The sequence below is a fragment of the Barbus barbus genome (assembly GCF_936440315.1).
Source record: "Barbus barbus genome assembly, chromosome: 10".
NCBI lineage: Eukaryota > Metazoa > Chordata > Actinopteri > Cypriniformes > Cyprinidae > Barbus > Barbus barbus.
The window spans coordinates 31,448,789-31,462,405 of record NC_136738.1 but is presented as its reverse complement, the minus strand read 5'-3'; the positions used below and the strand labels follow the sequence as shown (position 1 = coordinate 31,462,405).

The 13,617-nt window shown below is 33.1% G+C and overlaps 1 protein-coding gene across 1 annotated transcript; it reads left to right on the top strand.

Moving 5' to 3' along the window:
* Positions 1 to 583: 583 nt before the first annotated feature.
* LOC306875664 (interleukin-1 receptor-like 1) lies at positions 584 to 12,472 on the top strand (the record flags this gene model as incomplete). Its single annotated transcript, XM_079426343.1, has 9 exons — positions 584 to 602; positions 2,096 to 2,348; positions 3,246 to 3,405; positions 6,133 to 6,355; positions 7,463 to 7,574; positions 7,739 to 7,872; positions 9,316 to 9,453; positions 9,861 to 10,025; positions 10,661 to 12,472. The coding sequence occupies 9 exons, from the start codon at positions 584 to 586 to the stop codon at positions 11,041 to 11,043; spliced, it is 1,587 nt and encodes a 528-aa protein (XP_079282469.1). The 3' UTR covers positions 11,044 to 12,472.
* Between the last annotated feature and the right edge of the window lie 1,145 nt (positions 12,473 to 13,617).

Sequence of the window (13,617 nt, the reverse complement as noted above, 5' to 3'; positions counted from 1 at the left end):
TATCTATATATGGTTGCTTTCAACTTAAATGGTAAAAGAATAAGGTGAACAGGTTATTATTTTTGATAAATGTTACTATTTCATGTTTTGAGAGCAGTATAGGCTAAGGCAGATTTTAGTGATTTTCATCATTTAGGGGATTTCCTCTGCCCATCAAAGATCATGAACTCGCTGTAGATGACTTTACTCAGCACTGAAGAGAAAACAGGATGTTCTTGCTCTGCTTGTGGTTTATAGGCTACTGTATGTTGGTGGATTTTTCATCTTGCTTCATTTCCACATAAGTTCATACATCCGTGAGCTCCTCTGACCATGTCATCATGGCTGCGGTCGGCCACCTGAACTCAAACTATGAATGCTAATGACACATACATCTAATAGAAAGTGTTTTCTAGAATGTGTCTAATCGGTCTGATTTCAGTGAAAATAACTAAATTTTATGGTGCTAGGACATGACCCGTTTTCATTCAGCACATGTAAATTTTGCTCTAAATGCGTCACTTAGCCTGCGTCCCAGTCCATCCTAAATTCTATGTAATAGTAGTAATTTTCAATACTATTAAGGGCAGATAGGGTGGATAGTATGCACATTGGGACGCAGGGTCAGTCTAATAACAACACACTCTCCTCGTGTGATTTGAGTCATTCTTGTCAGTGGAGCTAATATTTTGTGATAAATTATGCTGAAGTTAAGGTTATGGGTTTGTTTTGACCACTAACCTTGTAATTATGAGCGATAACATTACAGTGATGCTCTCATTATTTATTCAATACATTTATGTATTTATTTATTTTGATTTAAAAAAAGGTTCTGCTTATTTTTGTTTATCAATATTTTTTTTATTTATACATTATTTACTTATTTCATATATTTATATGTTTGCATTAATTAAAAAATATATTTTTATTTAAACATTTATGTTTTTTCATTAAATACATTTTTATTTGTATTTATTTATTCTATTGAGGGATTATTGAATTTGAAGCCTGTATGCAATGCTATCTTGGATAAAAGCATCTGCCACAGATATTAATGTAATGAAAAGTGTTTATTGATCTTGCTCCAAAAGGCTTTTTAACATTTTATGAACTTTAAACCAGTTAAAACTGGTTTGGTCCCTTTAATCTCTTCTCATGATATCCTGTTTTCTAAGGTAAAAGGTCAAGAATGAGAGATAAAGTGGAGAATATCTGATTAAAGAGTTGGTTAAATTGCAATACATCCTCTTTCATTTGCTCAACACTAGTTGAAAATAAGTTAAATATTTTCAGTCGTCAGCTTCACTTTAACACATCCGGAGCCCGTTACACATGCTGGCATATCGGTACCTCTCTTTCTTTTCTTTTACAGTCACTAACGTGGTGCTGAATTATGGTAAAATAGTTATAAACTGAAGTTTTACTGAAGATGAATTGCTTTACAGGGATGAAGATGATGAAGATGATGATGTTACAAATAATTTTGCTCCTGACTAAATCTGTTCTGGTCTCTTCATATGGATTAAACTCCACAGGTATCTTCATACGAGCATATTTGTTATAAAAATGTTAAGACTGATTGATCAGTTTCATTTGTTTAAAAAATAGATATTTGTGTTGTTGACAAATTGACAGATTTTAAGTTAAAACGACATGCTTGCATGTTGTTGGTCGGCAAAGAAAATTTATTTTCTCAAAAAATAAACTGGTTGACCTCTTTATTTATTTATTTACACTTTTTTTAATAGATATTAGGGTTGTTGACAAGTGGACAGATTTTTCAGTAAAATTCTGAAATGCTTTTCAACAATGTAAAATACTTTTGTCCAAAAACATTTTTTTTTTTTACAGATTTTTGGTTAAGAGTAGATTCTGAGATACTTTTTAGTTTTTCAAAATATTTATTTATTTGATGGGATTACTGAACTGAATATTCATAAGCATTCAGATCATCTTGCTCCTGACTGAATCTGTTGGTCTTTTCATATGCATTAAACTTTACTGGAAATTTTATTTTTGGCATGTTTGGTTATAATTTGGTCCATAACCACTTGCAAGTCATTCAGACATCAACACAACAGCTGGATTGAAACCCATGTGTCTCTTTTTTTCTCAGTTCGGTGTAAAAGAGTTGATGCGAGGAAGACACAGGCAGTGAGAGCTGGAGAATCTTTATATCTGCCCTGTCCGAATCTCCAATGCTTTGAAGAGACTGTAAACAGCTCGTATGTTTGGTTCAGAAACCTCAACACAACAAAGCAGGTCGAGCGGATCGGGACAGAGGAGAGCGAGCGCGTCCATTACCATCAGTCTGTCCTATACATCCTCTGGTTAAACCGGAACGACACGGGACGATACATCACACACTGGTGATCACACACATCCATTCGCTCTCAATGCACTTCCAAACCTGTCTGACATGCATTTGTTAAATATGGTATTATTTTGAAAACACAACTTTCTATGCATCAAAAATGCAAATAACCAGCATGAAGTAATGCATATGACTTAAGCACTATATTTCAAGTCTTTTGAAGTCACATAATAGCCTATAAGAACAACCCCAAATTTAAAGTTTATTATTTTGTGTTTTGCTGAAGAAAGAAAGTCATACATTTGAGGATTTAAATTATTTGGTGTACTGTCCCTTTAAATTACTATAAACAATTAGAAAACTAGTCACACCTTTTAGAATAGAATGAATTTAGACATTAAAATTAGTTTTTACTTCATTCATGTGGAATAGCATTCAAAAATTTGGGGTTGGTTAATTTTATGTTTTTGAAAAAAGTCTCTTCTGCTTACCAATGGTGTGTTTATTTGATGAAACATAAATTTTCTATGTGAATATATTGTAAAATGTAAATTATTCCTGTGATGCAAAGCTGTATTTTCAGCATCATTACTCCAGTCTTCAGTGTCACATGATCTTCAGAAATCATAATAATATACTGATTTACTGCTCAACAAACATTTCTGATTATTATCAATGTTGAAAACAGCTATTCTGCCCAATATTTTTTGTGGAAACTGTGATATATTTTATTTTTTAGAGTTGTTGATGAATAGAAAGTTCAAAAGAACAGTATTTATTTGAAATATAAATCTTCTGTAACATTAGTTACTGTCACTTTTGAATAATTTAATGCATCCTTACTGAATTTAAAAAAAAAATAATCTTGACCCCAAACTTTTGAAGAGCAGGCTAGTGATTTTGTGTGGTAATATCAGTGGAGCCTGATATGAATGTGTGTGTTGTCCTGTAGGTGGTATGAAGAAGGTCAATGTGCTGAATATGAAACAGACGTTGTGGTTTATGAGGAGTTCAGCTCGGATCTCCTGTACTATATATTGCCAGAGCAGATGGCGTCAAGAATCCAATGTCCTGTGTGTGAAGATGTGCAGGGCTCGGTCGTCTGGTATAAGGTCTGTTTGGGTGGATGTTTGCAGTGTGTGAGTCAGAAAAGAGAGTGAGAGACACTCTTCATTTGATCTGATCAGTGATGTTACACAAGAAGAATATTCTGTTTACTTGGAAACATGAAGTAGAATTTTACATTGACTAAAGCAAATGGACAATGTATCAAATATAGATATGTGTGTGTGTGTATATATATATATATATACATACACACATATATATATATATATATATATATATATATACAGTCCCCTCCAAAAGTACTGGACCAGTAAAGACAAAATTGCTCTGTTGGCTGTGGAGTCAAGACATTTGCAAATATGATTAAAAGATGAATATGAGACAAAACTACAGAATGTCACATTTTATTATTAGCCGTTTCAACACATACATGTTTTACCAAATAAAAAGAACAGCACTTTTAGAGTTCATCCCACTCATTGATGTGAGCATAAGTATTGGGACAGTTGATCATAAGGCAGATATAAAAGATTAAAAGCTATTATTTAGTTGCAGATCCCTTGCACACAATCACAGCAGTGAGTCTGTGACCCATAGACATCACCAGACTCTTTGAAATGCTTTTCTCAGCCTCTAATGCAGCCAATTCCAATTGTTGTTTGTTTTGGGGAGTTTCTGCCTTTACTCTCCTCTTCAGCTGCTGAAATTCATGTTCAATCAGATTTAAATCTGGAGATTGACTTGGGCAATCTAACACTTTCCATTTCTTTGCTCTTATAAACTCCTTGACTGAACTGGCAGGTGTTTTGGGTCATTGTCCTGATGCAATATGAAGCACTTCCCAATGAATCTGGTGGCATTTTCTTGAATATTGGTAGGCAAGATGGTTTTGTACCCTTCCAAATTCATTCTGCTACTGTCATCATACATTAAGTCATCAGTAAAGTTGAGAGAGCCTGTTCCAGAGACAGCCATGCATGCCCATGCCATGACACCACCTCACCATGCTTTACAGATGAGGCTGTATGCTTGGGATCATTGCAGTTCCCTTTTCTTCTCCACATTTTTGCTTTCCCATCACTTAGATAAAGGTTCATCTTTGTCTCATCGGTCCATAAACACAGTTCCAAAACTCTTCTGGCTCACCTTTGTGCTTTTTTGCAAACTCTACTCTTGCCTTTCTATTTTTGGTGCTGGTCAGAGGTTTGCATCTTGCTGTGTAGCATCTGTAATTCTGTGTCAAAGTCTCCTGAGGACAGTAGATTGTCAGAGCATCACCCCAGCTTTCTGGAAGTTGTTGGTGATTTTAGAGACACGTCTTTTAGGGTTTATTTTCACAGCTTTTATGATTTGTCTGTCATCAACTACTGTTGTTTTCTCAGCCGATCAGGTCGTTGTTGGTTGCTGGTGGTTTCCAAACTCTTGATTTCTCCATGCCCTTTGTTTTTGCTAGAGCTCTAACTGACTTCCTCTTTTCTTTTAGCATCCAAATCACTTGCTTTTCTCTCAAAGTCAGCTCCCTCATCTTCATCCTGGTTTGTGTGTGTCATCATCGAATGCAAGATTCAGAATACAGAAGTAATGGATATAACTGATACGACACATTCCCTGCTTTTAATATCTGAAGAATTAATGCAACAGGACACAGCTGATCACTTAGAAAGACCTGTGAGGCAACTGCTCCAATACTTATGCTCACATCAGATAGAGGGATGAACTCTAAAACTTCTTAGCTGCTAAAACATCTATGTGTTGAATCAGAAATAAATAAAGCAATTTATGACCCTTTTAAATACATTAGGGAAAAATGTGGTGTAGGATTTAATTTAAAACTTTTTCACAACTTTTTTTTGGCTAGTAGAAGTTATGAATGGCCGGTAACTTAAACATTTAGTAGCCAAATTGGCTGGTGAGTGAAAAAGTTAATTTCAATCCCTGTATGTATGTATATGTATTTCCTCATTTGTATGGAAGCTATGCCATGGGATAAACAATACAAAAGGTAATTGGAATTTTAACTCATAATTCATTTTTTTTTCTTCACACGATTTTGAGTTTATGCCTCATAATTCTGAGTAAAGAAATTAATAATTGCTAGAGAAACACAAACTAAAAATAACAAACAAAAAACCTGAATTGCATATAAACACAATTATAATAAAAAAGTTGCATATAGCCTATATTTATTTTTTATTCAGGTGGGGGGGGGGCAGAATTGTGAGATATACACTTGCAAATTGCAAGAAAAAACTCAGAATTAAAAAGTCAAAAATACCTATTTTGTTTTTTATTCAATGAAAAAAAAAACAAAAAAAAAAACGAATTGATATATTGTGAAAAAAAAAAAAAACTCTTTTATCAGGTATTTTATTCCATGGTGAAAAAAACAGAACAAGGACAATAAAAACTCTAAAAAGTTGTAGCTAATTTCAGTTGTAGCCTTGTGCAGAAACGACCTTCCATATTTGCTATAGTCTACAAATAATGCTGATAAGATTTTATACATGAAAATCAGCCATAATTTAGCTATTTTTATTATTTAGCCAATTTAGCCATTTTCTACCCTGTTTTTGATCTGTTTAAAGGGGTTTGTCTCCTTTAAGACATGAATGTAAACACCCACTGCTGTGATTGTCTAACATCTTTGCTTATGAAATAAGCATTATTCATGTGGAAGTACTGAAACGCAATTGTTTACATACACTGTTTAAGTGTGGATTGCACTGTGATGTTTACATCTGCTCATCAAAGGTTGCTTTCTTTTGTGGCAGAATTTCTCTCTTATTCCAAACCAAGAGCCAGGTTATGTTTTACGAATTCGTAACTCTTCAAAAGAAAGCGAAGGCATTTACACCTGCGTGTGCACCTGGGAGCATCACGGGATAAAGCACAACTCCTCTGGATCCCACCGCCTGAGCATCAAACCACAGACCATCAGCAGTCCTCCAAAGTTTCTGCTGCCCATCAATAACTCCATTGTGATCGCTGATGTGGGTGAGGAAACTCATTCAGATCAATTACCATCATAACGCTGCTTTATCTTTCTCTCTTAACCCTGCTATGTTAAAATTATGTGTACCACCTGTATTGGATTTGTACAGTTTACCAAACAATAACTATAAAAATCAGTCAAACAAAAAAAAAAACTAATTAATACTTAAAATTAATACTTCTCACGTTTAAAAAATATAACTTGAACATGATTTTATGTTTTATGTTCTACACAAAATGTGAATATTATAAACAGTAAATGTAGATTTTTTTTTTTTTTTTTTTATGCTTTTATTATTTATTTATTTTTTTGCTATTAATACAGTTCACAAAAATAACACCATTAAAAACGGAATAAATCATTTAAAAACAGTAAACCTTTAACATTAATGCTTCTCACACATTTCTAAAAAATGAGTATGATTTTGAAAACTATTTTACTGTTTTTAAAACAATTGTTTGTTTTTTCACAAAATGGGAAAATTATAAGTAGAATTTCAAATACTATTGAATTATTTAAAAAAAATACATATAAAAAAATGTGTGTACTTTCCTGAAGCCTGCACGGTAATACAACCAAGATCATGGGTTCAATTCCCAGCCAAATCCACATTTTATAAAAATGTACAGTTAAAAACAGTAAACATGTAACATTAATATTTATGACACATTACAAATAAAAGCAGAAATGAGAATGTAATTAAAAATAATAATAATTGACACTTTTATTTTTTCATTTTTTTAAATTATATATATTTATTTATTTATTTTTACATTTTTTATTTTTGTGTACTTTCCTGAAGCTCAAACAACAGAGTATGGCGCTCGCAACACCAAGACTATTAGTAAAATTAGCATGCATTATTTGCAGCATACATTTCTTCAAATAAAAGCATCTACCAATTGCATAAATCAAAATTGTAAATACCCTCGTGCCCACAACACTTCAGAGTGTCAAAACTTTGCAAGCATGGAAATAGACATCCTAGGTTAATCAGTTTTGTTGTTGTTGCAGGTCAATGTTGGTGCTGTTTTTTATGCATCAAAATTACAGCATGTGTACAGTGAAAGATTTAATGTCTGAAAGCCTTGATTGCTCTTGTTTCTCAGGTTCAGAAGTGATCCTCAGTTGTTCGGTCTTCTTTGGACTGACTGTGTGTGATCAGTGCTCTATTCACTGGGAGAGGAATGGGATCAAGCTGGATGGGTTGTTTGGATACAGGTGGAAATCTCCTTCTACAAACTACAACTATATATAATTATAGGGCACAAAATCATTTTTTACACTAAACACAGCTGACCTTCTGCATTAGCACTTGTAGTATCACTAATATAAATAGAAACGCTGTGATGAAGATCTAGGTACTCAGTCCTGTTTTCCACCAGAGACACAGATGGCACCATTAAGTCGGTTTTGACCATCAATGAAGTTTCTGAGTCGGACCTCCATTCAGAGTTTCGCTGCAAGGCTAAAGACTCAATTAAAGTGATTTTTGTGTCAGTCACTTTGAACAGTCGAGGTGAGATCTTTTGATCTTTTCTATGAATATAGTTCAGTTGGATTACAAATGCATTACTTTACTCAAAATATGTGCTATGTATTTTTAAGCATATTGAATGCTCTATAATGTGAGTAATGTATCTTGCATAGTATGCAAAGTTAATAGTTGAATAAAATACTGCTAAGTGCTTCAATTTCCATTATATTATTAATATTCTATTAACATTGTATGTTTTATTACATCTTATCATTGTAATATTTTAATAATACATTTTGTAATGCATAAACATTAATATTCTTTAGTCTTTATATATATATATATATATATATATATATATATATATATATATATATATATATATTAGTTGTGCTCAAAATTATTCATACCCATGGTAAATATGATCAAAGGCGGCTGTGAAATTAATCTGTATCATTAATCCTTTTGATCTTTTATTAAAGAAAATTACAAAAATCTAACCTTTCATTGGAGAACAAGAATTTAAAATGGGAGAGAAATCTCATTATGAAATAAATATTTTTCTCTAATACACATTGGCCACAATCATACCTTTTTATTCAATACCTTTTGAAACCTCCATTTGCCAGTTTAACAGCTCTAAATCTTCTCCTATAATGCCTGATGAGGTTAGAGAACACCTGACAAGAGATCAGAGACCATTCCTTCATCCAGAATCACTCCAGATCCTTCAGATTCCCAGCTCCATGACGGTGCTTCTTCTCTTCTGTTCACCTCACTCATTTTCTACAGGGTTCAGGTCAGAGGGCTGGAATGGCCGCAGAAGCTTGGTTTTGTGCTCAGTGACCCATTTTTGTTTTGGTTTTGATGTTTGTTTGTGGATCATTGTCCTGTTGGAAGATCCAACCACGGCCCATTATAAGATTTCTAACAGAGTCAATCACTTATTGATTTTTTATCTGTTGGTATTTGATAGAATCCATGATGCCATGTGTCTAAACAAGATGTCCAGGACCTCCAGCAGAAATATAGACCCACAACATCACAAATACAGCAGTATATTTCATTGTACACATGGGGTACTTTTTATCCCTGTGTTCACCAAACCCATCTTGAGTGTTTGCTGCTAAAAAGCTCATTTTTTTTTATTTCATCTCACCACCAAATATGAATGGGAATATATTTCATATTAGATATTTTAATCATAATAATTTCTAGAGGTACCAATGATTGTGTAAAAATATTTCTTTCCTTAATGTGATCAATTAAAGGTTAAATTTAAAAAAAAAAAAATTAAATGAAAGATCAAATGTATAAACAATGCAGACTTATTTTCACATATTTAACAAGGGTATGAATAATTTTGAGCACAACTGTATATATATATAAACATTTATTCAGAATAAGTCATAAGATGCAAGAAGTCAAAGCTTTATTTTGTTGTGCTGTTTTACTCTCTGATCGTATTTCTTTGTTTTATTTTAGCGTCAGTGCTCCCTGTGATTCTGGCATGCATTTGCACAGTTCTTGTTTTCCTGCTGATCGGTGGACTACTGAAGTGGTTTTCATTGGATCTAGTGCTGTTCTTCAGGGAAATTTTCGTCAAGCTCTACAGTAAAGAGGGTAAAGAATAATAATTTATAAATATTTTAATACATTTTAATAAATAATATATACAATTTAAAAAAATATATATATACATCAGTTTTTCCTTAAAACAATAACAAATATTTACCAGTGAGACAAGAAAAATAAAATTGTTTTTTAAGTTTTTTTTTTTTTTACCTTATTGGCAGATATTTTTATTCATGTTTTAAGCATAAACTCATACATTTTTATATATTTCCCCCCCAAAATAAGTCATTTTGCTTTTCAAGTAAACGTACGTTGATTTTAAGAAATGATAGATATTTGTACTGGAAAAAAAGTCGGAGTAAGAAAATCTTTTTTTTTGTATTTTGTATTGCATTTTTTTGTGTGCATATTTTTTCCTTTATATATACTGTTTACTGCGTTTCTCATTTGGACAGATGGGAAAATGTATGACGCTTATGTGAGTTACCAAAGAAACAACTTTGATGAGATGACAAGCAAAACTGTAAGCGACTTTGTCAATGGATCTCTGCTGACAGTGCTGGAGAGCTACTACGGCTTTAAACTGTTTATTCACGGCAGAGATGATCTGCCTGGGGAAGGTACGCTTCTATACATTTAAACATTGATTTTTAATATGTAGCGTGATTTTTCTCACTCTGTTCCTCACCATCGTCTCCATGGAAGCAGAATAATGACAATATTTTTTTAAACAAAGCATGCTGAATTCCACAAATCGAAAAAAAAAATTAATTGCAATTAACTTTGCTTGCATTTTAATGCCTTGTATTAGTAATGTGAGTATTACAGCTCAGCGTCACACAAGCCATGATACAAAGTTACAGAAACTAAGCAACCGAAAGCAATATGTCTTCCTCAGATGTAATGTTATTCCTGTACTTCAGCGTTGGGTAAAAGAGCATTATAATCTCCTTTGTGGTAGAGAAAGCTGCTTACATGTAGGCTACGGGAAACAGCAAAGATGTTGAATTAAACATACACACAATCAGCTTTTTTTAAACATACATCCGATAATAAAAACTTGTACTTAGCGCTTGCTCCATTTCTACAAATCAGTTTTTGTAAATGAATGACTTGATCCACATATGGCCTTCATCAACAGCCGTGTTAATTGCAATGCATCTTCTTCTTTTTTTTTGTGGAATTCAGCATGCTTTGTTTCAAAAACTATTGTCATTATTCTGCTTCCATACGTCTCTTCCTGTATCTTCACCAGACTGCATGAACCTGATCCAGACTAAGATCCAGCTCAGCCGCAGACTTATCATCATTTTAACCCCAGGAGCAAGTGCAGAGAAAAGCAGCGATTCTCCTGAAACGTATGATCTGCAGGTAGGGCTCCATCAGGCTCTGGTCCAGGGAGAAATCGGTGTGATTCTCATCCAGCTGGGACACATGCAGGACTACACACACCTGCCTCTCGGACTGCAGCATCTGCTCTGTAAGAATTCACCCCTGCTGTGGAGAGATGATGAATCCTCACCAAACTCCAGGTTCTGGAAACAAGTGCGATATCGAATGCCGGCTATGTCATCCTATCAGAGGAGTCGTGTGAAGAGTAGATCGCTGACAGCATCGTGTCAGGGTTTACTCGTTTGATGCAAGAGATGCATCTCAGGTCCAGGGTCCAGATTCACAAGAAGCATCTGAAAGAAGTTAAGAAATTTCTGCGATTCTTGACCGGGTCATGAACTGAGAAATCAAAATTCCCTTGATCTTTTGACATATAAGAGGTTATTGTTCTATAAAAACATCCTGTAAGTTTGAGAATTCAAAACTTTGTCATTAGTCTAAAAACAGCTAAAAGCAGTGCCAAAACAACAGCTTGTGGAATGATCTTCTCTGTGATGTAATAGTGTGTATAAGGACCGCCTCCACAGAAGAAGATCAACGCCTGCTTCAACATCACTGCTTGGTTAGCCCCGCCCACTGATTCTACATTAGACTCGTTTGAGATGAGTAAAATTTGCACAGAACCGATCACCGGTGATCACTGCACGATGCATGCTGCTTAGAAATGTTTCTGAGGGCAGTCTGCCTTGCTCTGATGTCATGCTGGCGTATGGCAAAAATCTCTCGCGACAGCGAGTTAGCCGTGCATTCGAGCGTAGTTGCTCTCCCTCAGCTGCGCTGACCAAAAGCATGATGGGAAACGACTTGCTGACGACACAGCTTAATTCTCATGTTAGTTCAAACAAACATGATGCTGCATTCTCTTCTAAAATGTTTAATTTTTATATCTGATGCCATGTGATTGTGTTAAGATTATGCATGAATATTCCTAAACACTATGACAGTGCAATCTCAAAGTGAGATATGCGATTGTCATATTTAAAAAAAAAAAAAAAAATTGTATTACAGTAAAAATTTATGATTTTTTTGATTGGAATTAAGTAGCAAATATTTTAAAGGGTTACTCCACACCAAAATGAAAATTTTGTCATTAATCACTTACCCCCATGTCGTTCTAGACCCGTAAAAGCTTTGTTCGTCTTCGGAACACACTTTAAGATATTTTAGATGAAACCCCGGAGGCTTGTGGCTGTCCCATTGACTGCATAGTAAATAAATACCACTGTCAAGGTCCAGAAAAGTATGAAAAGCATCGTCAGAATAGTCCATCTGCCATCAGTGGTTCAATCTGAATTTAATGAAGCGACGAGAACACTTTTTCTGTGCAAAGAAAACAAAACAACGACTTTATTCAACAATTCGTCTCCTCTGATTCAGCGTAGCGCACAAGAGTGTACGCTGCTTGCGTCCAGCGGATATTCTGCAGTTAATAGAAATGTCCATACAATAAATGGATATTGTCCTGTGTAATAATCTGCCTGTACCTTTTCTGTTATGTTACAGATTTATTTTTTACAGTTTGGTTAATTTTAATATTTTTTAAATAAGTCTTTTGAAACTGTTTATTTTTTTGAGAAAGGTGAATGCATCAGTTTTGTGTTAGTTGTATGTAGATCTAAATGTATGTGATTTTGGCATGCATGTTGTTTTTAATGCTACTATAATTGAATAAAAAAAATTTTTCTGAATTTATTAAGCTACACTACTTTTCACAACAACAATAATAATAAATTCACACATTTGCTCAAGTTGTTCCACACCTGTATAATTTAAAATGACATGAGGGTGAATATAAATAATACAATTTAATAGTGAGGTGAACTATCGTTTCCATGACGACTAAATCAGTCACACCCAACTGCATCTCAGCTAGCGGTTATTGTGAACTCAATGGCAAAATAAAACACTTCTTTCATGTTTTCACTCTTACAAGGAGCAATGTAAGTTGTCGTGTGATTTATAAACATGTTTTTACTTAACTAGTACTGTACTTCAGATTCATTATTCATTTTCATGTGCGTTTCTAAACTACCAACAGCATGCGACAGTTTACGACAATGAAGCAGGACGTTAGTTCAACCACAAATTGTGATCATTTACTTACCCTCATGTTTTATTCTATATTATGTTATTAAAAAATATTATGATTTTATCATTTTAGTTTGGAGGACAGAATTAACAAAAATCATATTTTAAGATACTATATGATACTATATTAAAATAATATTTTAATACTATATGATACTATATTAAAATAATATATATTTTTTTACTATGGTTAATTGAATTAGTTTTTATATTTTATTTATTTTTTGTGTTTTCATTTTAAATGTATTTAAAGTTTTAGTATTTTTTTTTATATATATGTGCATTTAACACTTTTTATATCTTACACATACATGCATAAATAAGTAAATATATAGGCTATGTAAGATTTTAGTTTGACAGACAGAATTGACAAAAATTCTACTTTAAGATACTGTAATCAGTATTTATACACAAACACAGGTTATTTGAATTAGTTTTTAGATTTTAATCATAATTAAAGTTTTAATAATTTAGTTTTTATATTTGTTAATTTTTTATATCTTGTAACCATTAATAGAAATAGACATATTGTCTAATAAACTAATACAACTAATAAAAAATAAAAATTATAAAAACAAACAAAATTGCTAAAATAAAATGTTTAGCTTTATTTATGTATAAATATATATTATTTTTTTTAAATAAAAATTATGCTTTAAAAAAAGATTTTTGTATTTCATGTTACTACAGTGGATCAGTAAGTAATTAGCAAAAAGGCTTCAGAGGTGAGGA